General features: G+C 43.9%; 1 protein-coding gene across 2 annotated transcripts; it reads left to right on the plus strand.

The window, feature by feature from the left end:
* Positions 1-1927: 1927 nt before the first annotated feature.
* Positions 1928-25091, plus strand: LRRC8A (leucine rich repeat containing 8 VRAC subunit A). Of its 2 annotated transcripts, none has more exons than XM_059828727.1 (4): positions 1928-1950; positions 3642-3767; positions 13967-16130; positions 19517-25091. In XM_059828727.1, the coding sequence occupies exons 3-4, from the start codon at positions 13974-13976 to the stop codon at positions 19790-19792; spliced, it is 2433 nt and encodes an 810-aa protein (XP_059684710.1). In that variant the 5' UTR covers positions 1928-1950; positions 3642-3767; positions 13967-13973; the 3' UTR covers positions 19793-25091. The 2 variants fall into 2 exon arrangements, with proteins under 2 accessions (XP_059684710.1, XP_059684708.1); XM_059828725.1 differs by lacking the exon at positions 1928-1950 and adding an exon at positions 2013-2043.
* The last annotated feature ends 2486 nt before the right edge of the window (positions 25092-27577 follow it).

Here is a 27577-nt window from a genome sequence, read left to right on the forward strand (position 1 = left end):
TTATATTGGTTTAACAGTAACATGTAACTTCACCTTAATGTCCTCTTGAAATTCAGCAGAAATTGGTGGATAATATGCATGTGGCCAACAAGGAAAAGGACACTATCTGACCTTATTGGAGTTTGTACCGTAAAAGTCAAGGAGAATTAGAGCCTCCCTTTCTTCAAGTCATTTTAATTTAACAAGTGCATCTAGACATGGACAATTCTTCTTAATGATTTTTTTTTTTTTTAAATCTAGCTATTGCCCTAGGCTGGTGAACGCCTACAACACTGTCCCCTGGCAGGTAGGTTCATAGCTCCTCTGGTACAGGTCCTGTGCCTATGGTTTACAGGAGGATGCTAAGACCTATCATGTTCCTAGAAAGCCACAGATATGCTTATTTTACTATAACAGTGATCACGGGTGTATACAAGTTAAAATTGGCTGCACTTAAGCACTCAGAATTGCCTCTTGTACACTAACGAAATGATAATGAATGCCTTTGAACCATCCTTTATGAATTTTTAAAAAAATGATGCTGCCCAGTGCCCTCCAATGAGTCAGCCAAATGAAAATAACCATTAGTGAACCAGCCTGCCTTTTTCAGGTACCACAAAATTACTGTTGGATATATCCTCGTAACACACCGCTGTTACTAATCTTGCTGTGAGGAAACAAACGCTGTATTTTTCAGTGGCCTTAGTCTGGTGAGCTGTTGTTAGAGAAAAAGAATGGGGTTTTCAAAATATGCCACTTTAGAAATGTCACATAGGTTGGTTCTTAAGGAAAAAGTGGTAAAAGCTGCAATTTAAATTATTTTAATTCTCTTATTGTTAACTAGCCTTAAATGTTCATACTAGGTGTATCCACTATTTTTTATTTGAGGCATCCGGTGAGATGTTCACCAGATTTTCTCCACCTATCTGGACCATGTGCCCGTGGTCCCTAAATACGGATGATGTCTGTGGCCTCGGTTATTGTTTGGTGATTTGAAGGATGGGAACCAGGCGCGCATCAGAGTTTTACGCTGGTGTGTGAGAGGAGGACTGGGTGGTCAGGCCTGGGCTATGTACCATCCCTCCTCCTGCACAGAGCACAGCCACAAAGAGAGGCAGGTGAAGCTGATTTTAACCATTTAGGAGCTAAGGAAAGGGTTTAATGTCACCGGAGAGGAGGTAGGGCCCGGACAAGGAACACAGCCTCCTTATTTTTGTGAGCCTGGAGGTGACTCGCACCAGGCCCAGACCGCTGAGCGGACGCTTCTCTCAGGGCTCCGCAGGGCCTGAACCATGCCGAGGGGCTAAACCTGAAACAATGCGATGTCAGGGCATGGCAGCTATCATTTTTTACCCTTCTGTGTTTTCACAGCAGTGACACCAGACTGAATCAGAGCCTGAAGCGGTCCTTGGCAGGCCTGGCTTTCTTCCCTGTTCTTTCCGAGGGGCAGAGGCTGCCGTCCCTCAGCGCCACAGGCTGCGAGACCAAGTTGCTGTACTGAGAATGACATTAAATGAAATAATGACAGAAGGCGTGATCATGATTGGGTCATAAACCTTAATAAAGAGGTAAATCTTGTGGGTTTTTTTGACAAAAAGAATAAATTCTGGACTCCAAACTCCTGCTGTCCTGCCACAGCAGGGGAAGGCACTCAGCTCCCCACCCTCCCCTTCGCCTGCTCAGCACTGAGGCTGGAATTCTGGCGGCCCCTTTAAGACGCTCACCACTTTGCGCGTTGCCCCATACCAAGATGGCGCCTCCGCCCTCAGTTTCCCCTCCCCGCCTCTCCCTCTCTTCATTATCCCCCCGCCACTATAAATGCCGCCCACCCACTGGGGTTGACCGCGCCCTGCACAAAGATGGCGGCGTGCCCTTTCGTCACGCCCGCTCCCAAGATGGCGGCGCCCTCCTTCGCTCCTCGCCAGCGGCGGCGGCGGGACGGGCTGATGGCCGCCATGCCGGGCAGCTGAGGTCAGTTCCGGGGTGGGGCCGCCGCGGTGCGGTTAGGGGCGAACAAAAGGAGCCGGAGCCGGCGTGAGGGAGGGTGGGGGCTGAGGCGGCCAGGTGGGTGTCGGCGGCGGGCTGCTGCGGCCCGGCTCACGCCGCCTTCCCCTCAGCGGCCCGGGTGCTGGCCGGGCGGGGCTGCGGGGACGTCTCCTCCGGGTGGGGCGGCCGTGAGGGGACCGGGACCGGACCCCGCGGTAGGCAGGGCTGGGGCCGGCGCTGGGGTCCGGCGGCGGGGAGCGCCTGAGGGGAGGGCAGCGGCCGGGTGGGGCCTGAGCGCCGAGCTGCTCCCCTCGCACCGCCCGGGCGGCGGGGAGGATTTGCTGACTAATTCGGCAGTAATTCGTTTCCTCCGTGTCCCCGTCGTCCCTGCCCTGTCATGCGGCGGGGCATCCCGCGGCTGGCGGGGAGCCGGGGCAGGTGGGCCCCCCACCGCGTCCGTGGGGCGAGGCGGGGCCGTCCCGTCTGGGTGTCCCCTCCGAGGGACCCTGCTTCTGCGGCGAGGGGGAGAAGCCCTGGGGTTGTTACCTGGCAGCGGTGCTGGGGGCGGAAGCTGGTTGGGATTTTTATTTATATCTTATAGAGGGTGTCTTTTCTCTTTCTGGAAAGCTGAGGTGGTGTGGCAGGCTTGTGGGCAGACGGGGCTGGGGCGCAGTCTGCCTGTGCGGGAGCTGGTACCGAGGTGTTCGGGCTCCGGGCTGGTGCTGAGGCCGTCGCCTGAGAGCAGGGGGGGGAGAAGGGCGGAGAGTCCTCTCCTTTAAACGCTTCCTTTGCTGCAGTCTGTCACAGCTAAAATAGAGTAGCTTTGATTATGAGGGGGTTGCTTCAAAACCTGTCAGCCCTATTGGTAACTTTGGGGTCAGGAGGAATGTATTCTTGAACATCTTCACCATTATGGGGTTGTTTTTTTTTTTCCCAGTGATGTCTCTTCCTTTTCATTTTTCCCTATTGTTGATGAAATGCTTTCTGAAGTTTTGCAGTCCTCTCCTACATAGCTAGGAGGCTGGACGCTTGAGAGATCTCTCAAAGCCTAGGTTTGCTCCCTTGTCTGTTTTCCCATGCCCCATGCTGACATGCAGGAAGCAAGGAAAAAAAAGCTGTTGTAATTCTTGTTGATGGTGCTAAACTGCTGCCACTTTAGAAAGGTTCATGTTGGTAGATATGTGTTGGGAGGAAGGGGGACATTTGCTTGAATCCAGAATGGAAAGAAAGGTGATTGACACTTTCAGATACTCCTGATCATAACATTTAAAAAAAAAATCAACATTTTCAGACTAGAAAGTAGGTAGTAAAGCTATATAATTCTTTTTCCCATCTAAAAATTTTTGCTTTTTCTTCCAAAAGGTTAATCTGTCCCTACCAGTTTAGACTTAGTTGTAATATTAATATTCAGCATCTCCTTTGTCTGGGTCTGCAAAATCTGCTTTTTGGTAACTTCTGTGGGAATAACAGGTGTTGGAGATTCCTTCTTAAGAGTGTTACTTAGCTGTTAGAGCTCTGACCATCTTTCCAGGTATCAGGCTGTCTCTTTCTGGTTCCCAGTGACCCTCTGAGTTGTTCCTTTCTTCTTAGATATCCTTTACGAAGCTTTTACATAACATGGTCCCTCTGTGAACTTGATCCCCTCTTCTTTGCTGATAATTTCTGCTTCATTTCAGGGAAGCTGTTCCCATGGAGTGTGGGGAATGCAACGCTTCAGCACCCGCTGAGGATCCAGCACGCAGGAACATCATCCACTTCCAGCACAGAGAACTGAAGTGCAGATAGCAGAACCCAGCTGCAGGGTAAGGGCTACAGGCCAGCTCTTGAGTGGTAAAGCCAAAAAAATGACCAGGATACTACTTAAACACAGTTGCAAAGCACAGGGCAATGATGAGGTGGCTGATAAGGAGCAAGGAGGAAAGGTGGTTGATCAGAGGCTGATATGGGGAAAGTGGTGGTAAGCTAATTAAATTCTGTGAGCCCTTAGTCAGTGTGAAGATGAAAAAAGAATAAAAGAACTCACCATTGTCCAAAGTAGAATGTAACCGTTATATATTCACCCATACATCTAACTCCTGGCCACATAAACCCCAACTTCTCATTGCACTAAACAGTAAATATTTGAAGGCTGTCCAGTAAATGGGTTGGTGACTGCTGCCTAAACAGAATGCAGCTGAGAAGTAGTGAGAACTGTTCACTTTGGTAGGTGCTCTTCCACTTCCTGCAGGGTGGTATTTGTATTGCTGTACAGCCATCTCCTAGGCAATTGTTCACAGCGAATTCTTAGGAGTACACTGGCTAGTCACCCGTGTGGGTGTCAATTAGGCAATGACAGAAACTAGTTGCAAGAAACTCCCTGCTTCCCTGGTTTTTCACTAGGATAGTGATGAAAGGTATTGCAGAATTCTGTGCTTATCTTCAAGATGAGAAATGCTGTCCAGATTGGCTGTGTTCTGCGCAGCGAGATGTGTAGTTTGTTGCTTCTGGAATACAAGTATTCCTAAGACTTGTCTGATGTTCTGGTTAGTGTTCTGGCAGTTCACTGATTTGGTTTTTGTACTGATCCTCTCATGGTATTTGGAAACCCTAACTTTATTCATGTAGGTCAAAGACAATGTGCATAAATATTTCCTTAAAGTATGCTAGAAGCCATGTGTTAAAAGCTAATGTTTCCATGTTTGAAATGTGAAGTGCCTGAAGCCTTCCAGTGATGACTTCCTGAATGCTTAGAGTTGATTATGTTCTAGTAAATACCGGCATTCAGAAAGATGGTCTGTGGTTTGGGGTTCTTTGATACTGTTTTTTTTAAGATAAGCAGTGGATGTCAAATGTGTAAGTTACTGTGTTATTGATGTGTGACTGGAGCAGGCTTATTTTGAGGCCTTCATGTAATTCTTCTACATCCTAAAGAAGGATTTTTTTCAGCAGAGTACTTATAAAGGAAGTGAAATTCACTTCTGGAGTTAGATTGCTAGATTGAGCCTAACTGGTGTCTAGGAAAACAGAGGTGCGATGTCAGGTGAGTGCTGGTGGAGCACAGAGGAGAAGGGTTTAGGAGTTTTGTGTGGGGCTCCTTAATATGAGGGGGGGGGGATGCCTAGATATTGTTTTGGTAATGCTTAAAAGTTAACGTATTCAGCTGCAGTGTGGTGAGCCGCCTTTGTGCATTTTTTCCAAGTGTTTTCAAAAACAGCCTCAGTTTAGGATATGCACACTAATACTGAACAGGTGTTTAACAGTCTACATGCTTTGAAGAGCGTATCTTGAATGCTTCCAAGCAGCTTTTTGCTTAAACTGTTGACGTGGTGCATGTATTTGTACTGCAACTTGAAATCCAGTTCATATAGCTGGATTATACATACCCCTCCTGCTGCTATGAAACTGCAATTGAAACTAAAAGCTATTCAGTCATGAGGTCTCCGCTGAAATAGTAGTGCTTCCTTCTCATTGTGTATTAAGAATTGTTAACATTTGCTACAAAATGACTTTGGCAGTTCACAAAGCTCCTCTTTCGTGACAAATATGCAAGCTGCTTCTGTAGCTACAGTCTACCTTTGTGCACAGTAAAGCTGTGTACTGGACTAGTTAACAGGTTCTCCTTTAGAGTCTTGGTTTTATCAGATCTTGGTGATCAAAGGTTAGGTGGCCCATCCCTTATTAATCAACTAATGTAGTCAGAGAATGTTCTGAGCTGGATGTCATAGTAGCTGTTTCGGAGCTCATGGTCCTGAAGGCAAGGCTCATAGGATATGGTGAATGTGTGAATATGTACTTATTCCTCTTCTTTCCTCAGACTGAGGCTAAGTATTATTGTGCTGGTAGTTGATGTCTGTCTTATCTTGCTTTGCTCTCATATGCATCTTCTTTCATCTTAACTGGCTCATCTCTCTGAGCTTGAAAACAGCTGTGGCAACACCCATCGATTTGTGCATGTTGTGACAGTCTGTCAACAATCAAGATTATCCTTACTTAAAAGTTTTTACTTGCTTTGAATCTAGTGTCTTGATTTCTTAATCTGTTGTTAGATATGTCAAAGCTTTGCTCTGTCCACCATTTCTGTCTTTAGCTGAAAACAGTTGGTTACCTTTTCTTGTATGGCTCTTCTCAATGCTGGAATTAAATGCTGAAAAGCCTTCTCCTGCAGCTGATGAGGTGCTTGAAGCTGTTCTGGTTGTTGCAAGTTAATGCTGTTGCTGTCTGTTTGTCTGAAGTAGTTACTAACAGAATTAATTCAATCACTTGCGTTAGTCAGTATGAGGGAGTGTTTCATAGTGTCCTGTTGGAATAAGGCAGTTGTACTTTTCCAAGATGAGCTCCAATGCCCTGTCCTTGAAGCATCTTTTTATGGCAAAGAGAAAATTAATTTTGGATAGGAAGCCTGTGACCATGTACATTCATAATTTATAAGCTGACACAGACATTTTTCTCTGGTTTGCATCACTCTTGCAAGTCATCTGATAGCACTTAAATTTACATATCTGTATGACACTGACATACAGTCCCTGCTCCAAGTGTCAGTGATGCTGATAACTTCAGACTATGTTCAATTCTGTGCAGCTGGGGCAAAACGCTGTCATAAGTCAGAAGATGTGGCAGGCTGAGCCCGGCCTCCAGCATGGATTGTTCTGATAGTGCAAATGTTCTTCCCTGTACTTGTTAGGACAGGCTTGCTTGTGTGACGGTAAATAGGAGCTGTTGCGCTAGGCTGTTAAGAAAAGGTCAGTCCTGCATCTGACACGAAGAGTCAACTAAGGGGTAGCTGTAAAGATTACAAAGTGCTATCTATAGTGTTGGTGGATTATTCTTTTTCGTGAGCTTCAGTAAAGATGTTGTGACACAGTCAGTTCATTTCATCCTGCTGTATCTTGTGGCTTGGGTGGGGCTGCATGTTGCATGCAGCTGCTGGATGGTGGTGTGAAAACCAGCTTACCTTGCTCTCAGTGTTCAGTTCACTGGCTGACCCACGAAGCAAAGAGCGTAAGTTCTGGCAGCTGCTGTTCCACTACTCTATCCTCTAGTCTAAATCATAAATGACCCTTAAACTTCACATGTTCACTTCTCTATCTCAGAAGACATTTTGTCCCACAGGAGGGATTTATTTTTTGAATGCGGAAGGGACCTGATATAGAGATAATGGTTGGTCAGGGCTTTGTCATCTGGCTTCACTGCTGCTTATTTCTGAACAGTGAAGGACAAAATCACTTGAGTTGCTCCATCTCATGTCTTGGACTTTTCCAGTTGATCACATGGCTGTCTTTGTATTTGGAACGTTTTCTGAGAGGTGCCTGAAAGCAGCTCTGTTTCAGCCTCCTTTTTTTCTTTTTAATTCTGTGTCTAATAAATATGGGGGAGGAGACATGTAAATTCCCAGTCCCATTTCTGACCAGCAAAGCTCTTACATTTCCTGGTTTTTGAACAAAGGGCTCTGTGTCATGCCCTTCTTCAGGATTTCAGGTGGCAGCATGCTGGGGAGGGAAGCTCTGCTCTGTTGAAAACTTACTGTAACGTGTTGTAGCTCGTCAATAATCAGGGCTATAGTCTTAACAGCATCAAGGTTTTTCTTTCCCTTCTCTACCTCTGCTGTTGGCACATTAACAACTCCCTCTTTCTCTGGGCTTCTGAGAAGTGAGAAATTCTGTCACCAGTGCTTGACTTCTGCTTTGCAGTCCACAGTCTTAGAGGGAAATCCACTGAGAATTAAGAATATGTATAGTGGAAACTAAAGTGTTGCAAGATCCAACATACAATGCATCCATGTCTGCTTATTTAAAACTGTATTATGAGACTGCATCACTTGAAAGCTGCATGCCACTAAAAGTGAGGAGAGGACTTCCCTGATTTCAGGGAGGTCCTGGAAGTAAAGGGTGGAAACTTAAATTCTTGTGCAGGTGATGAGATCTTGCATGTAGTCCTATTTTGCCAGTAGCTCCATTAGTAACAGAATGGCCTACAGAAAGGAGGAAAGAGGAGGCTGGATAGAATATTTGGCCTGACAAACTAGCCAGTGAAACAGAACAGTGATGTTGTTTCTGTTTACTTTGTCCCTAGCTGGATAATGCTGGCCAGCAGTTGCAGGCAGGAATTTCAAGTGCTGCTCAGCCAGGTGTCTGTCAACAATAAGTCAATCTTCACTTGTTTAGGTTGGATGGTTTTGGATAGAGGCATTGACCAAATCAGAGGATGTTTGCTTCTGCAGCAGTTGCTCTGTTAATACCTCAAACTTGTTAAATATCGCAGGGGTCCTGGGGTTTGTGGAAAGCATTCATGCTCTCAGCTCTGTCAGTCTTTATCTAGTAAGATGCATGCTGCTTTATGATGCCTCTGTTAGCTAGATATGTTTAATCTTGTTTCTGACTGGTTTTACTATTTAGGTGTGGTGTGCTCAGAATGTCCCTGTTCTTCTAACATGAGTGATTATCTATCTTCTCCAGGTGTGTCTAGTAAAACATAGGATTAGTACTTGGTGATGCTTATGGTTGGCTGAAGTCTGGGTAGGTTTGGCAGGCTGGTTATGTAACTCTGAAACTGCTGTTTCTTCTGTTGTATCAGCCTGTTCAGCATTAATGATGAGGCTGTGCTGCACATAGTATGTAGGTGCTCAGGAGGCTGAGGCAGGGATAATCAACTGGCAAAAGGAGTCCCCGGTGGGATGCAAACTTGGATCCAGGTGAATCTGCAGGCACTGAAGAGGTATGTAGCATCTAAATGTGGAATGTGCAAAGATTTCAGGAGTGTATTTATTTAGGCTGGATTGATCCTGCTGTATGATAATGACGTTTTAGCATACAGATTTTTCCCAGTACAATCTCAGATGTTGCTGCTATATAACTGTCCTGAGGTGGTTCTATATTGGATATGAATTGTAGTGCTCAAAGTAGTGCTGCTTTGGTGTAGCTGAAACTGTCAAAGGTAAAGTAATTTCTTGGGGGGCGGGTGGTGACGGACTGCTCAGGGACTGTGTGGTAGCTAGGATAGCACTGCGGAATGCAAAAGCTGAAACACCTGAGACAGATACTTGTAAGACTTTTTATTTTTCCCGCTCTGTGTGCAGTACCTGAAGCCTGCCTATTTAATTATACCCTTGGAAAACGTACTTCCTTATGCTTCTGATAAGTTGACAGGAGTTTAGGCAGAGATGTTCCTACCTATCAGATTATGCAAACTTTGTGAAATCAACTTGCCTTTAAACTAGTAAAACACTCTTTCAAAATCTTAGTATTGATGCCTTCCATGCAGCAGAAGTAACTATACTGTAAGCAAATTACCTGTTTCTGAGCTCCAACTGGAAGGTTCTGCAACTTGAAGTATATATGAAGGAGCCTGGGTCCTTCTTCACCAAGACTGCTCTGACATAGTACTTCCTTTCCAGTTATGACTGTTCCTGTCTATAAACTCCTTCACTCAGTTTACATGTTCTGTGCTTAGCCTTCAGTGAGGCTATATGACAAACTGACTTAGCAAATGAAGCTTCTTCACAGTAAACACTTTTCCTGCTGACAAAGCATACTGGAGTTAACTTCTGAAAAGAGCAGAAGATTGAAATCTCTGCAGTCTGCTGCCTGCTGGTCCTGTGGAGCTTGGTCTGGTCTTGGTCACAAGGGAGGTAACTTTATTTTTGGCCAGCTGTCTTCATGCAAGGATTGTTCCTAGTCTTATGCCAGAATAATGTCCTCCATGTAAATCATCCTGTTCTGCTGCCTGTGTACTTGTTGGGAGAGTCTGTGTTCCAGCTACCCGCTTGGTTTCTATATAGTGATTGGAATCACAGTCACTATGGGAAGAATCCTACCACATAGGGGAGCATCAGGTGACAGAGATGGCCCCTGAGAATCTGACTTCTCAGAGTTAGTCTGCTGTTGTCATCAACCCCAGCAGCAAAACTGCTTGCTCTAATCCAGAAGAGTGTGTTGCAACAAGAATTGCATTCTAAAATGATTACAAAATGGAGTCCACAAAATAAAGATGACGTTTGCATCTTGATGCAGAACTGTCTTTCAGGAACTAGAGATGTATTACGTGCATGGGAAATCTGGGTGAGGAGGGATGCAACTTTCTCACCTATTTTCTTAAGGTTTTGGTGGGCAATTTTCCCTTTTACTGCAGGTGCTGGGAGTAAGATTAGATAAGACATGGCAAATTCCAGCTTCTGTAAAGGTGGTCCCTAGTTTTATTGTTCTTCTGGGACTGGAACAGGGTCTCCACTGCTGCCAGGAGGAGTGGGGACTTGCTATAAATATTCTTTTATTCCTCCAGTGACCCTGTCATTGTTACTGGAAAGCAGGAGATTTCCTGCTCCACCCTACTGGGGTTTAATTGCTGACACTGAGCTGTAATGGACTATCATGGGAGACTCAGATGATTCTTTCCTTTTTTTTAGCTGTCTTGTAGGTGCACAATGTAAAGGGAGACTTCCTACCCCAGGTAACTGGTAAATGGAACTAGGGGGCCTGCTGTGCTAATCTCTTGTTAGTTTCCTTCCTAGCTATCTTGAGGTACAAATCAAAGTGAGCACAAGGTTAATTTCTTGTGAGAAGAAATTAGGTGTTTCCTGGATTGGGCAAAACCCAGCACCACAAGTCAAGTCTGAAAATGCCTTAGCCATGAGACCCCAATTCCTGAAAAGAGATCTTCCCTATTTCATAAGCCTACTAGGGGTAACTATGAGGGGCCTGACAATTCCTGCAAAAGTTTCTCTACCAGGAGTGATGAAGCACTGGAGGGAGGAGGAAGGATCTTTGGTGAGAAGTAGTATCTAGGCAAGAGAGGGAAGGAGATAAATATATTTTTTTTCCTTGGTGCGGGGTAGGAGGAGTAAGGAGTTGTTTAAATAGGGAGCAATTATTTTATGAGCAATATCAGTGTTTTCACTGCATGTTCCTGAAAAGAAAAGAGGAATAGGATCTTATGTAGCATTTATGGAGAACAAGGGATGATATGGCAGCATTTGTGTTACGTCTTAAATGTAGTTTAGAAGGAGTCACTACAAAAGCTTTCCATTACATCTGGCAAGAGTGCTTTAAGATGTGTGCTTGCTGGGAGACTGCCATTAGACTCTCTTGGAGCCTTAGGGTGGTATGTAGTGAGACCTCTAGCTCTCGAAGTCCCGCCGGGTTATGAGTCTGGTAGAATTGAAGCTGTGCTCACCTGCAAGCGTATTTGGATTTCAGAAGCTAAGCCATGTCAGAGATAACTGTTCCAGCAGATGACCGCAGTAGCTTTTGATGTTCCCCTTTCGCAAAGCTTTCCAGGCTTTCTCCTGTTTGGACTGTAGAAGTGCAGGACTCTGCTCCCTCAGTCTGATTAGGGTGGGAGGGATGCGGAGGGTGACAGGGAGGGCATGTGTGTTCTTGTCTTGCTTGTTTTCCCTTGTGGTCCAGCAGTATGTTAGTGGTCCTGCCCTGGCTCTCAAACCTTTCGGTAGCTGAACTTCCTAGTTTCTCCAGGAATTGTCTTGCTTTCCTAGCCTGGTGTAGTAGGGGTCCTAACAAAACCAACCAAACAAAAAAGCAAAAAACCAATCAGGTATGTGTCCTGTTTGGTGCTTCTGAGGAGGGAGGGAATGTATGGGTAAGGGGTCTGGGATAGTATAAGGCTTCTGTCAGTAGCGATTAAAGGCCTCTGTCAGAGCTATAGATTCTCCTGCAGAAAATACAGATATAAAATGGGTTTTGACTCTGAATTTTCTTGTCTGTATAGACAAACTGAAGAGACATACATCACCAGGAACTGTGATTCAGGGAGCTGTTTGACTACTGGCTTTGTCTGAGGTGTCCTGGAGTGCAGGGGGTGTAAAGAAAATTTCCATACCCTGTTTTATCCTGGAATTAATATTTCTGTAGTATGCACAGGCAGCTCTTCTCAAATGTATCTTGCACATGGACTCTCTTCTCCCTGAGGTGGATGTATTCAGAGAAGGAAGCTGAGGCATGGCTGAAATGCCTTGCCTAGGGCCTTGCAGCAAGCTAGCAACAGGACTAGGAGTGGGGCTCTGAACACCTTGTTGCTTCTCTTATTCTAGCTGCTCAGGTGCTCTTCAGAAGATGTTCAGTTTTGACTGTTCGTCCCTGTGAATGCGTAATCCTCTTGACTTAATCTGCTCAGTGCAGTCCATTCTGCAGAGACATGCCAGCTGCTTTGCTAGTGCTCTGCAGCCTAACAGGACAGTAGTTTCTTCTGACAGTGCTGTAAATGGCTACTTCATCCCTTGTTTCTGCATCCTGTGCCAGGATTGCATGAGTTTACTGGTTGATAAATTAATAGATTTGCTGTTCTGCCTTGTTTTACTGGACTTCTAGAACAGGTCCTGCCATTTTGTGTCTCAAAATTTCCCACTCAAAAAAAAAAATTTGCATGTGGAGTTACCCCAGTCTGTCTTTTGTGATGGATTAATGTAGTATTGGAACTGGATGGGCAGAAGGGCAATCACTTCTTAAGAGATGGCTGTCATCTTTCAATCTACCACCTCTAGTTGCTTGGAGCCTTCCCAAGTAGCACTAAATCAAAGCTGGCATTTTACCATTTATTGTTGTAAGCAGCAAACCAGGGAATAAAGTTCTGTATTTAGTGTCTCTAGGGAATGTGGTGCTTTTTGAGTTCATATTAGAAAGGGCTTCCTTTGCAGTTCTGTGCTGGAAGTTCATTTTAAATAAGAACTTGAGTTCTACCAAGACAAGTGGTGTGGGCACCCTGCTTGTCAAAGAAAGCTTTCTCTCAGCCAGTGGTGTGTAGAAACTTACTATTGACCCTGCAGTCCCCCAGGACTTGTTGAGACTCTCTGTACCAATGCTATCTTATGGGTTGGGGAACCATGATTGAATTTTTGCTCTTTCTCCTTTACAATTGAATTCATGTGAGTTTCAGAATGACTGCAAGATTAGTGCTTGTCCTATTCCTGAACTTTGCTAGCAAGTATGAGGTGATATTACTGCTTTTTCACCGTCATTAGAACAAGCTATGATGACTTCATGTTCTTTGCTTGTGTTGCCTGTCAGGTGAATTTTGAGAGCTCAGTTATCCATGGATCAGTCAGGCTTCCAGGCTTTCTGTGGCTTGTTGAAGAATGTGCTCGAAGTTTCATCTGGAAGTCTGAAGGACAGAACAAGCACTGCTATAAGGCCTCTGCTTCCCAGAACCTTTTGATTTCCTTTGTGACACTTAAATCCCAGCTGAGATGAACTCTAGATGGGAGTGGTTTGTCAAGGAAGTGAATTCTTCTTTTAAGTATGTCTCCCCCTTCTACTTCTGAAGTTAATAAGGCAAAGAGCAGCTGTTACAGGATTTCAGTACTGAATCTATCAGAGGGCAAGTAACTAATCTTTCCTTGGAGAATTAATGCAAAGGGGGGAAGCCAAAAGTCCTTATATGAAAGGAAAAGTCATGATATCAGCCAACTTTGTTCTTTTTTCCAGCTTGCTTTATCAATGTGGTGTTGAGTTGCATCAAAGAAGTGGTTCTAGGAAATATAGCTGTATTGTATGTAAATCCTGTTCCTTGCCCCTACAGTTTGAGAACAACACAAATGCAGAATTATTATTTTCTAGCTCTGTAAAAACAGTAACAAACTCACGATGTATATGCTCTGTGTGTGGATTTTATCACTTTTAACAGTGCTGGTGAATTCCTTCATCCCTGAAATAAAATCCCTAGATAAAACAGTAAACTTCTAAATACTGGTCTGGCATGGTAGTTTCAGTCTGTCCTGTGAGCTTTGTTTAAGTGTGAATGTCTTGCTCCACAGACTGCTAATGATAAGTAGCAGTTCTGATGTTTTGTGACAATTCATCTGTCAGGGAAGACAGCAACAAACTTACTTAGGAGTCTCAGCTGTAGCAAATTACTCACAGGAAGCCTCATTTATTTGTTTCCAAGTGACTTGAAATTGGGCCTCGGTTAATACCAGTCTTGCTGTGCCAGCATGTAAAACATGAGTTTCCTGATGCCCTCTTGAAAAGCAGAACAAAACAGTTTAAGCTAGTAATGGCTGCTTCTGGTTTCCTTTCAGGTGAATCATGATTCCAGTCACTGAATTGCGCTACTTTGCTGACACTCAGCCGGCATACCGCATCCTGAAGCCATGGTGGGATGTCTTCACAGACTACATTTCCATAGTGATGCTGATGATTGCAGTGTTTGGAGGGACACTTCAGGTCACCCAGGACAAAATGATTTGTTTGCCCTGTAAATGGGTTACCAAAGACTCTTGCAATGACTCAGTTAGAGGTTGGACAGCCACAACCCCAGAGCGTACCTACTATAATTCTAGTCTTGTTCCCTCTACTGATACAGGGCCTACGGGGATCCGATATGATTTGGATCGGCACCAGTATAACTATGTGGATGCGGTGTGTTACGAGAACCGTCTTCACTGGTTTGCCAAGTATTTTCCCTATCTGGTGCTGCTACATACTCTCATCTTCCTGGCTTGTAGCAACTTCTGGTTCAAATTCCCAAGGACGAGCTCCAAGCTGGAGCATTTTGTGTCTATTTTGCTTAAGTGTTTTGACTCTCCATGGACAACGAGGGCATTATCTGAGACAGTGGTGGAAGAGAGTGATACCAAGCCAGCATTTGGGAAAATGAATGGCTCCATGGACAAGAAATCCTCCACAGTCAGTGAGGATGTGGAAGCCACTGTTCCCATGCTGCAGAGAACAAAGTCTCGAATTGAGCAAGGGATTGTGGACCGGTCTGAGACTGGTGTCTTGGACAAAAAGGAAGGTGAACAGGCCAAGGCACTCTTTGAGAAAGTGAAGAAGTTCCGCACACACGTGGAAGAGGGGGATATAGTTTATCGCCTGTACATGAGACAGACCATCATCAAAGTGATCAAGTTCATTCTGATCATCTGCTATACTGTTTACTATGTCAACAACATAACGTTTGATGTTGACTGTAAAGTGGACATTGAGAGCTTGACTGGCTACAGGATGTACCGCTGTGCTCATCCTTTGGCTACTCTTTTCAAAATCTTGGCATCTTTCTACATCAGTTTAGTGATATTTTATGGCTTGATCTGCATGTACACACTCTGGTGGATGCTGAGGCGATCACTGAAGAAATACTCCTTTGAGTCTATCCGGGAGGAGAGCAGTTACAGTGATATTCCTGATGTGAAAAATGACTTTGCTTTTATGCTCCATCTAATTGATCAATATGACCCCCTGTACTCCAAGCGCTTTGCTGTCTTTCTGTCAGAGGTGAGTGAGAACAAACTGCGGCAGCTGAACCTCAACAATGAGTGGACTTTGGAGAAGCTGCGCCAGAGGATCACCAAGAACTCCCAGGATAAACTGGAACTGCATCTTTTCATGTTGAGTGGCATTCCTGACACGGTCTTTGACCTCATTGAGCTGGAGGTCTTGAAGCTGGAGCTTATCCCCGATGTCACTATTCCCCCGAGCATTGCTCAGCTCACCAGCCTTAAGGAACTGTGGCTCTACCACACAGCTGCCAAAATTGAGGCTCCAGCCCTTGCCTTCTTAAGGGAGAATTTGAAATCTCTGCACATCAAGTTCACAGACATCAAGGAGATTCCTCTTTGGATTTATAGCCTGAAGACACTGGAGGAGCTTCATCTGACAGGGAATTTGAGTGCCGAAAACAACCGGTACATTGTGATAGATGGATTGAGAGAGCTGAAGAGGCTGAAGGTGTTAAGGTTGAAGAGTAACCTCACCAAGCTGCCACAGGTGGTGACAGATGTTGGTGTGCATCTTCAGAAGCTTTCCATCAACAATGAGGGCACCAAGCTCATTGTTCTCAACAGCCTTAAGAAAATGGTCAACTTGACAGAGCTTGAGCTGATCCGTTGTGACTTGGAACGCATTCCTCACTCTATCTTTAGCCTCCACAATCTGCAGGAAATAGACCTGAAGGACAATAACCTAAAGACCATTGAGGAAATCATCAGCTTCCAGCACTTACATCGTCTCACTTGCCTTAAATTGTGGTACAACCACATTGCCTACATCCCCATGCAAATAGGCAACTTAACTAATTTAGAGCGCCTTTACCTGAATCGCAACAAGATAGAAAAGATCCCTACCCAGCTCTTCTATTGCCGAAAACTTCGGTACTTGGATCTCAGCCACAACAACCTGACTTCCATACCACCAGATGTTGGACTTCTTCAAAACCTGCAGAATCTAGCTGTGACAGCCAACAGGGTAAGTGAGTGTCGCTGTGTGAGTAAAGTAACTCTGGCACTTCTGTTATCTGTGTGATTAAACATGCTACAATGGTGTGTGTGAAATACTCCTGGCACTGCCATTCTATTTAAATTCTCAAGCTTTTGTTTCTCCCTGAGGGGTTTATCTAAGGCAAAACACGGTGAATAACTGCGGGGCAAGCCTTTCTTCAAACAGCCCTTGTTCTGTAGCATTTCCTCTTTTAACAGTGAAACTGCTACTAAGTGGCAATTGGAGGCTGTTTAGAAATCCTGCCTGTCAGTTGTTTCTCTGCAGTTGAAGCTTGTAGTCTCTAGCTTGGCATCAGTTTGAGGCTTAAAATGGAGATCTGAGAAACTGTAGTCTTAATCTAGAACTATGCACTTAAGCCTATGTACTTCAGCCATGTATATACATTATGGCAGCAGCCACCTAGGGCATGTATGTGTGTGGCTTACAGCTTTGCTTATAGTAGTTTGCATTTCCAGGGAATACTCTGTAGTTTGGTCTTGAAAGCATGCATTTTTTTGTGAGAAGCTGGATATGGACAGACTTATGAAAAATGGTTCCTAAGCTGTCACTTCTAAAATGCATTGTCTCGTTCTGCAAAGGTGACTTTGGATAGAGCAAAGCAATCTTCTGCAGTGTCCTTACTCAGGGCAGAGTGAACTAAACCAGGTTTATCAACTGGTAGTCAGTTAGATGTGAAAGTGTGAGCTGTGGCAATTCCTTGACTTTGAGAGAGGAGGAAATATGATGGCACTTTGCTATGTCTCAGTATGATGGCTGCGGGTTTTCTTGTGTAATATCCCAGATAGTTTAAGTCTAAGTCTGTCTAAGCACAGGGCAGGTTAGAGGGGATGACCAAGTGTGCTATGCTGCCTGATTACCACAAGTTGTTTCTTGTGTTGGAGGGTGTTTATTTACTTAAAGCAAATGGTACCCATGTTTTTTCCTGAATCTTTGCTCCTGTGTTTGGGATTAAGGAGACTTCATTTACCATGTATCACAAAGATCAGTTTGTGACTGTGGACTGGTGTGCTGAGCTGAGTGTCTTGAAGCTTTCATTCACTCTGTCTGCAAATTCCTGGGATGCTCTTTTTCTCTTGGAGTTTATTACCACCTGAAGTTGCAAAAGGCTCTAACATAACTACAAATTGCAGACAGATATAATTAGTGGCTTCTGTGTTCTTCTGGGAACATGCAGTAGAATTGTCCTGGAGCAGTCCTAGTTTTCACTGTCATACATAAAGATCCTTACTGCTATTGGCAAGATGTATTCATAACTGAACACTGTCAAATTGCCTGTGAGAGGCAGACAGCGCAGCTCTACTGTGGTTTGGCTTTTCACGGGGGAAATGCTCTCAAATCAAGTATTTAATTGCTAATCCAGTTTAGTATTACACAGGGTTCCTAAAACTCCAGCCAGCATTTTTGAAGTTGGTGTCTGAAAGTTCAAGTCTGTTGTGCCACTGAAGAGTAACGGCAGACAAGCAGCAGCTATTCAGCTATCCCAGTTTAATAGCTGCTCGCTCAGTTTTCCCAGCACTAAGAGACTGGATGGCTGTGCATCTGTTTGCACAGGTGGCTTAAGCTCTGGTAAACTTCATGGTATGTACGCATCATTTCCTATTAAGTTAAAAGCCAAAATATTCTATGGGGGCAAGCAGGGCTGATATGGGCAGTTTCTGAGGATGGCATTAAGCAAAGATGAGGGAGTTGTAAAGATTCTTACGCTACTGTTCAGAACTTGGATAATTCTGCACCATTTGGCTTCTGGCAGCCTTCCTAGCACAGCTTTCCAAGGGTTAATCTGCAATGTATCCTCTGCAGTCTTGGGGTGGAGCCTCTCTTGGATAAAAAGGAGCAAGAGGCAGCTCCATTTTCTGCAGCACAGTGTGGCACCACCCATTTCTCTCTGAAAAAATGCTAATGCAACAGGAAGGCTGGAGCAGTCTTTGCTCCAGTGTGTTCTGAAGCAAAAGGTGGTGAGGACCCAGTGAAACAGCTAAGCTGTTTGTATTTCTGCAGGTGCCTGGGCAAGGCCACAGTTGCCCTGGGGCTCTGACAGCCTGGTTACTTACAGTAAACAGTGACAGCAAGAAACATAAGGACTGGTAGGCTGGCATTTCCCAAGGCCAGGAATTATCTCAAATGTCCTCTCCTGGCTCAGCAATCTTAGCAAATAGAGACTTATGGAGTTGGCTGGTACCAGTGTACCATTCTGGGAAGCGGGCTGTATTATAGCACACCGTTTCCTTCCTAAACCAATACTTGTCCCTTAAATAACACTATTATTTTCAAGAGTCTGTGATCATTTGATTGCATGTTGCTGTTTGCAAACACTCGGCAGTACCAGTAACGATGACTGAATTGAACTGTCTTTAATTGGTCTGGTCTTCTCTTGGCTTTTCCTTGGACTCAATCTCTTTCGGAACTGATTACAGTCTAATTTAGCCATGAATGATGTAATGCGTAATTTAAGTTTCAAAAAGAACACGGTTGTATTTAAAGGCAAATGATAGCCTCCAAGATGAGACTTTGAATTAAGGGGAGAATACTGAATTGCTATGTTTAGTTCATAGCCCAGTGTTTGTTAAACCTTAGCCATATTGTTTTCCTAGAAATTCTTTGGGAGGACTGGACTATTAAAAGGCTTTAATAGAAATAAGCCTTATTAAATTAGTGACTCATGGATACATGAAGGTGGTGGTGGGAAAGCTAACAGCTGGTGGCTTCATTTTTTTTGGTTGCATTTTGGCACTGTCAAAAAAACCTGTGCTTTGGAGCCCAGAAAGTCCTTGCAACATTCCAAAGCCCTGCAGAAATGGTGAAAGTATAGCCCTAGTTCTCGGGGCCTGGAGATCGTACCCACATAGCCTCTGCTCTTATTACAGCAAACTTAGGAGTACTGACTAAATCCAGTCTTAATGGTGTTTAGTATAATACCAATTGTACAATGGCTACTTAAAGCAAAGGGGCTATGATCCAATGACGGTATAAAGGGTTTGGGATGGAAAGAAGCTAGTACTGACGGGAGCATATGACAGTATAGGCCAGTAGTATAGGATAGTAAAGGAGCAGGTTTCTGGTCCTCTAATCGTGTCCTTGGTGATGTCTTCTGCTTTAGCCACCGTCATTGGTGATCGTTTGTAACTAATGTAATAGAATGTCTGAAAGAAGAATCCATACAATCACGGTGTAGTGACTTTTACTTTGGGAACGGTCCTTATGGTGGAAAGCAGGAGCTCACTCAAGGGAGAAGTGGATGATTGAAAACAAGCGCTCTGTAAACCCTGAAGCATTGTGTGGGCTTGTCGGTGTCTTATGAGCATGTGTCCTGTTTGCTGGTGACTTTGCCTATGATTGATTTCTTTTTTTTTCAGATTGAGAGTCTCCCACCAGAGCTGTTCCAGTGCAGGAAGCTGAGAACCTTGAACCTGGGAAACAATGTGCTGCAGTCGCTTCCATCCCGGGTTGGAGAGCTGACAAATCTATCGCAGATAGAGCTACGAGGGAACCGCTTGGAGTGCCTGCCAGTGGAGCTGGGAGAATGTCCTCTGCTGAAACGCAGTGGGCTTGTAGTAGAGGAGGACCTGTTCAACACACTGCCCTTGGAAGTCAAAGAGCGGCTGTGGAGGGCAGACAAAGAGCAAGCTTGAACCCTTGAAAAAAGGGAGAAGCCTCTGACCAACTAGAAGGAAACAAAAGGCCATTCCAGTCCCCTTTTCCCCAGATCCTCCCTTTTCTCCCCTCCAATCACTACCAGACTAGCCAAGGAGTCCCTGAACAAACATGACTCTGAATGAGGTGACTTCTTGCCTCAGATGCAGGGTGGGGGAAGCTTGGGATCAGGATGAGGATCAGGACAGATTAGTTGGCCTCTGAACAAGGGCCAGTGGGAGTAAGCGGTGTTGCTGTTCTTCTGGACAGGAAGTGGGGTGAGGTGGATGGTGCTGGTGAGAAGAAATGACCTTTGAATGGAGGAGGAAACGAAATGTGGGGATTGCTGCATTGCTCCAAATGGGGCTTATATGTGTCAGGGACTGAGAGTGTCCAGTGTCCTGCAAGCAGAGATCAAGAGACTAGGAAACCTCTTGAAGCTCCGTCTCTTACTATGACACCTGACTTAGAGATTCTGACTCAGAGATTCAGTCAGTGAGGCCCCACGGTGGGGTGGGATAGGATACAGACAGCTGATTTCATCTAGATGCTGGCATTAAGGATTTGGGGGATAAACTTCTCTGACATCAGCTTGAATGCAGGATCTTTTTTACTAATTGTCTTTCCCCTTTGCACTCTACACCTTTTCCTCTGCCCCTGGAGAAGGAGCCAAACCCCCCCAACTCTATCTACTCATTTAAGATTGCACTATTTTAACAGTTTCAAGTTGCTTGTGCTGATGAGTAGATCACATAGCATCCTTCTCCAGCTGATGTGCTGGAGGCACTAACTGACATAATTCCAGAGCTTTAGCCTGTTCTGAAATGGATGGCTATAGTGCAAGTGGGAGAAAAATCTGGATAAAAAGCAGTCGGACTGTCTATTCTACTCTCCCAGAAGCATTGAGTTGCTTCAGGATCTGGCTTTTAAAGTTTTTAAGCTACTTTTAAATTCCTGATATCTTGTCATATATCAGATATGACCATAAAATTGGCCAGTGTGTCAGGGTGCCTCCTGGGGTTGGTGGTGTTAGCAAAGAGGAACACTCGGGTTTTCTCTGCACCTCTTGCTCCCCCCCCAAGTTGTTAGATGCTTTGCTAGTGTTTTTCATGAATGCAGTCTACAGAGCTGCTTTCTGTTGTCCTCCTCACTTTAACAGCTGTCAGTTCCTGTTACACCTCTTGATGTAAATAAGAGGCTAATGCTGATTGAACTTGGTGCTGGAAAAGAACCCTGTCCTCCTATTTCTTCCCCTTTTCATTCCTTCAGCGCTAAGGAGCAGTATGAGAATCCCCTGTGGGCTGAGCTCCTCTAGATCCCTGGGGCAGAGCAGTCTTTATTGAAACAAGTCTGACCTGTTCGGTATTGTTTGACGAAAAACCCCAACCTTCTGCACTGGCAGAGGGAGATAACTTGTAATAGCTACTGATAATCATGTCCATAAGGTGGGATGGTTAAGGTGTGCCTACAATACACCTTAAGTCTGCTCTTTTCCATCAGAAGGAAGAGGAGGCTCAAGGACCTGCAGGTCCTGGTTGTAATACTCTGCATCAGACGGACAGGTTGGCTCCAAGGTGGAGTTGCTGCAAGCAGAGGCGTGAGAAGTTTGGAGGCCTCCCATGTGTACAAAAGGGGGAAGCTGCAGCCATCTCCAGAGTGGTTCCTGGCAAGCTGCCAGCGAGTGCCCTGGCTTAGCAAATCGTGGTGATCCCTTGGATGTTGGGGCAATAAGGCACACTGTGGCTTTCTTCATCAGATGTAAGATATGAAATATATACACTAAACATGCTGAAACCATGAACAATGTTAACTGGGCTCTGGATTTGTTGATGTTCAGATGCTTAAATAAAGCTACATTAAAATCCAGGAGATCTGTTTATAAAACTGCTTTTAAGAAAGATGTAAATTCTGCTTCCCTTAGTCCATTCATTATGAAAAGTTTAAACAGTCCAGGGAATAATATAATTAAATCTCTTTATCTGGAAGGCAAGGTACTGTAAAAACTCTTCTTGTTTCTAACAGGGTTAGTGTCTTGAAATTGTGTTAAGAGTTGGGGCCACTGCTGAAAGGATGGGGAAGTACTGATGCTGATGCTTCTTGGACTGTCCTCATTCTATTTGCACAAGCGTTTTGTATCAACAGAGAGGGCAGAAATTGCTAGGTGGGCTTAATGCTTCTTAAGTAAAGCGGGAATGGCTTCAGGCTTAGCTACAGTAATACTGTTTTCCAGTCAGTTCCTCGTGGTGGGTGTGGGGGCTGTTTGGATTGTGAAGGAAACTTTTTTTCCCTTACTCTGTGCCAAAAGATAGCGCTGGAGAATAATGGCTACTGAATAGAGGCTTGAACTCTGTTTTGTATTCAAGGCTACTGGGTAAACTGGTTTACAACACATCTATTTTCGTCGAGGCAGGGCTGAAAGGGCAAAGCAGCTCACAGGATTTTCACCTAGCTTACAGGAGTAGAGAGATTTCTTTTGTATGTCTAGGTCATTGTAGGCAGGTGCTTTGACGCTTGATTCTAGTTGTGGTCTTAGTTATACAAACTAAACTTTACACAGCTACATTAAAAGTTTCTATAAGCAAAAGTATGCTGCAGTGCTTCTAGAAGCTTGCGAGCCTCCTGAATTGCCATGTGTCTCAGTGCTGGGTCCATAGGACAAGTGGACAATAGGCTATTCTGCCAGAAGTCAGAGACTATATCTAACTTCTGATCAAATAACAGAGCTATACTGCTGCTTGCTGAGTAGAGACTGCCCTATGCCCGAGATCTACAAAGCAATTGTAAGACAGGCCAGTATCGATCATGCATGAAAACACTAGCTTTTTTGCTGCTCTTACAATATTCCAAGCTCAATTTTTTTTTTGGTCATGGCTGCTAGGGCTCGAGATAGCTTCCTGTGTGGCAAAATAGGGATGAGCAGTCTGATAACTTCATGTACCAGAAACACAGATGGCACAAAAATGCATTGCCACTCTGGAAGACAGCAATATGTATTATTTACTCCTGATATGTGCTTCTTGGTTTTCCCTCAAATAGATACTGATTCCAGAGTATCAGTCTCGTATGATGAGAAGGAAGAAGCTTTAAAACTTCAAGGATAGGGTCTAAACCATGAGGTCCTGAATGTGTTTACTGCTCAGGACTCCTGCAAAACTCAACCCACAGCAGAGTGAGTCATCCACTTCCCATACTTGTCTGGATTGCTCAGTTTCTGAGGGATGAGCTTACATCAACAATCCTTCCTCATTTGCAAGTATTCAATCAGTGTATATGATATTTTTTTCCTTTAATTTTCCATCAAACTGAAGTTTAGAGGTTTTATTTCTGACATGGATTTGTATGTTCAGAAAAAAACATTCAACTTAAGCAGACAATCAACTGTCTGGTCAGTGTCTTGTTCTCCTGACAGGCTTTTCAAAGCACTCTAGTAGTAGCAAACCAGATTATTTATTAGCTGCTAAACCATACAACAACTTGAACTGAAATAATCTGTTTCCTTAATAGCACTTCTGAGCTGAATGAGTTCTTGCAGCCCCTGTAGATCACAAGCACACTCATCCCATGTTAGGACTGAAGGTTAGTAAAGTGGAATTCTACCTTTCCTGCTAAATACCCCAAAAAGTAATAAGTTGCAACTGATTATTTTGAACCAGCTGAAAGGCAAGGAATACCAAACCTATTAAATGTGTTAAATCTTGCTGTATCTCTGAAACTATGCACTGGAATGTTAGCTGAAGTTGTTCTTTAAGATTGTTTTCTTATTTTATTATTTGGTCCCCAGGTAACTCAGCAGCTGGAATTAATTTACTCTGCCAGTCTGAATGGTTAAATAGCTGTTACAGGTATCTTTCATGATGTGGTGTTCTTTGGTATTAATTGTCACTTCCTGATAATATCCTACCTCATTTTTTATTTTTTTATTACCATTTATACACTCCATTTAGCTCACTTCATTTTAATTAAAGTAAGTTCTTGGTGTTCATTACCATAAATAGTATTAAGTGGCTTTCTGTTGCTGAACCACACTGAGGTCCTCCTTTTTGTTGTTTTTTCCTCTCTAACAAATGATTCTAGGAATTTTGAGAACAATAAGGCATCCTTTGCAGAGGATGAGGTGTATGGAAAAAATTTCAAATATTATTGATTCAACAGCTGTGACATTGTTTCCTTTCCTTACCTTTTTTCCTGCTTTGGAAAGGGACTTGTGTGGCTTGAGTTCTTTAGATTTTTTTTAAATTTCTTTAGTCCTTTGGGGAGGAGTAACTTTTTTTTCTCATTAATAGCTGTGCCTTCTCTAGAGATGCATTAATGTAACTTCTCCACAGAGGCACTTGCTCCTTCAAGTGTGTTTGTAGTAGTCTCTGCCTGAAGCCAGCTGTTCCTCTGACATTTTCTTTCAACCATGGAGAGATTTCTTAACTTTTGGCGTGACTTCTCGCTGACAAACAATATTGTCATACCATAAACAGTAGAGTCATCTACTCTGAAATGTTACCTAAGGTAAGGCTGTGTGAATGCTAACTCGTAAAATTATTGCTTAAACTTCACTTTTTTTTCTCTCGTTGCATTTTAAAAGGAAATTTTTTCCCCCACCATTTGGCCATGCAGTGGATCCTGTAGTTTTACTAAGCACGTGCCAAATCAGGGTGAGTTTTCTGTCCTACCTGCATTCTAACAGTGCGTGAAGCAGACTTGGAACTGGACAAGAGTATTGTTTGACTTGGGCCTTTCTCCCTCCATCCCTCCAGCTGCAGTGGTAGGTTAATATTAAACTGCTTTGGCAGTATGAAATCCTCCAGAAATCTCATCTCCAAAATCCCTTTTCAAAAGTAGCTGTACTTGAATTGCTGGACCCCAATAGCAAAAGTGAATTTTGTGTGAAATCATGCAAAGAAAGGCTTAATTTAGGATTTCTGGAATTACCCTTCCTCCCTGTTGGTCTCCTTTAAAGGAAGTTTATGGAACAATGGGGCAAATTTTTCTAGAGAGACTTAATGAGAAGGGGGCTAATGAGCCTGAGTCATCTTTTACAGCTGACAAATATGTCCATTTAAGTAAGACACTACTCATGGCTTAAACATTGTTCACTCCCATTTTGTAAATGTACAAGCAGGGTTGTGGTTTGGCATCCGAGACCTGCAACTTGATGTAACATTTCAGAATCATGACATTCACTTTGTATGTGGGATTGGGCAGCTGATCAACAGCACCTCCACCTTAAGCACTGAAGGCTGCTATTGTTTTCTCTGAAAGACTTGTAAGACTGGACACTTTAACAGAATAAAAGTTTTAATTTTTAATTTGCATTTGCCTTTTATGTCTGCTTTCTTTTAAGTTTTCTGTATGCAAAGACACTTAGCCTTTCATGATCTCGCTTTTCAGAAGACAGATGTTAATAATTCCAGCTATTGTGTAGGATTATTGGGTTTTTTACTCATCACATGAGTCCTTGTGGATTATGACATTCCTTTATGAATATGCCAAAAGTAGATGTACAGCAAAAGAGGTTCTGCACAGTGGCAAGCCTGGACTGCCTTATGTATTTCACCACACTTTAACAAATGGCTGAAACAGTTTACATTGCCAAATACAAGATTGTTGGAGTATTGTCTGCGTAGACCTATAGAAACTCAGCTGGGTTTTCAAAATACATATTGCGCTCCCCTTTCTTAGGAAAGGGATAAGGACTGGAGTCAATGGAGAAAACTGCCTGTTGCCATAGAAATAATGTTTTCAGCCAACTGCTGGTAACAAACTATTTAAGTGTGTCTCCTAGCTGTCTGCCTACCCCACGCACTACTTCTTCAGCTGAAAATGCTGGCAGACAGCGTCTTTCTTAATTGAGCATGTTCATGATGTGTTACAGAGAATCAGCCTGCAACTTTCAAAGGAAGTTTGAGTTTCTGTGCAGCTCATTTATTGTATAGAAAGGTATCTCTTGTGTTTTGCCTTCCCTTGCTTCCTTTGTCCAAGACTACTTTTCCCCAGTGATGTTGGCCCCACTTCAGTGACAGAAAATGTGAGCAGGCTGTGAAACAGGTGAAAGGTGGGTAGTCTCAGATGCTGCTTATTGGCATTGATGAGTTTTAATGAAATGCTTAGCAGGACTGAACCAAGAAGGGGGAGGACACAACACACCTTGTCATCTAAGGCTTACTTGGACTGCAGCTCCTTTTGGCAAGGATTTACCAGCTCTTTGAATAGCTGAGCAAAAGGAAGGAATGAAAGGCACCATCAAAGAAAACTGGTGCTTGCTGGATTCCTGCAAGACTAACACAGTGATGGGGAAAGAGCCCAAGGGTAAAGAACTGATCTGTCTTCGTGGGAAAAAGACTTTTAATCCTGATAATTCCAAGTTTTCTACTTAGCTCATTGAAAAGCATGAAGATGCAATAGAGGCAGCTGGAACTATATTGGTTTTATTCCGGTAAAATCCTCTAGCCCTACTGCACCATAAGCTTTTTACCTTGCTGATTTTTGAAGAAAGTAACCATCTTGTTTGTACCTGTTGATGACAATGAGAATTCTCTTGATGGAAAATTACTGCTTTTCTGAGGCTTCTGATGACTTGAAAGAAAGGACTGCCAAGACAGGGAAAACAAAAAGTATTCAAGTACCTATGCCATTTTAAATACTAATATGCTATTCAACACAATTTAAATACTTGTTATTGTTATCGTTGCTCCTGTGCCCCTTGTTTCTCATTAAATATTCCGTCACTTGTCGATAATGTTGAAGACTTCAGGAGAGGTGATAAGAGATCTAGCTGAAATCTTCGCTTACCTAATAACCCTGGCAGCTCCAACAGCAGCAATTTTGGCGAGAGTGCTGAGCTGCTTAAACTGGCTCTGGAGAACTGGCAAGCTGGCTTGGGTCCAAATGGTTTCAATAGGAACTGTTATTGAGGAGGAAATGAGGATAATTGTGCCAGTCAAAAAGGCATTTGAAACACTTGTGCTTTGTCTGCTGCAGGGTTGTCCATGTTCCAGATGTCACTCACTCCTGTACCTTTCATATAGACATGGGATGGGCTTTGGCAGCCTCCAATGGAGTTTTCCAGAAGTGCAGTTTTTATTGCAGAGCTGGCAGGAGAAAATGTTGTTTAATAGTCTTCAAAAGAGCTCTCAGAGGGGGAGGAAGGGAAGGAAAAGGGGGTCATTTCCTGGTTTTGTCCAAGTACTTTCTACCTTCCTTATTTAAACTTACTGGCAGAGAAGGTATTCACAAAGATGACATCCTTCTCTTTGACTTTTTTGGGCATTATGTGGCGGAGGTGGTTTTCCTCTTGCTGAGTAGGTCTTTCTAAGCCTCAAAATAGGAGCACGTCTGGAGTGGCAAAGAACTGGAGGACTCCTAAGGACAGGCACTGATGAATGCTCCTGTAACCAAGATGTGTTGCCTCTCCTAGTTTATGCAATCAGTTATCTTCTGCTCTTGCTGTGTTGTGTGCTGTGATCTGTTTATATTGCTCAAAACAATCCGTAGAACAGGAAAGCTGTGGTTTATTGTCATGCGTATGAACTAAAACAGCTTCTGAAGTCATCGCCTGTGCGTAAGGTGGGGAGTGGAGAAGATGACGTGCTAAATTACTGGGGAAAAAAAAAGACTGGGAATGAGAAGTACATGACATTACGAATGACAGAGGTAACCGAGGGACTGAGGAGTGGCATAGGAGTGTGTACAGAAGGCATGTTTCTCCAGGATTGCTGCCTCCCGGTGAGGTGGGTCCTCACGAGATCAACTTACAGGCAATAGCTACAGCAGGGATTTTTTCCACTGGTTAC

The sequence above is a fragment of the Gavia stellata genome, chromosome 24, assembly GCF_030936135.1.
Source record: "Gavia stellata isolate bGavSte3 chromosome 24, bGavSte3.hap2, whole genome shotgun sequence".
Classification (NCBI taxonomy): Eukaryota; Metazoa; Chordata; class Aves; order Gaviiformes; family Gaviidae; genus Gavia; species Gavia stellata.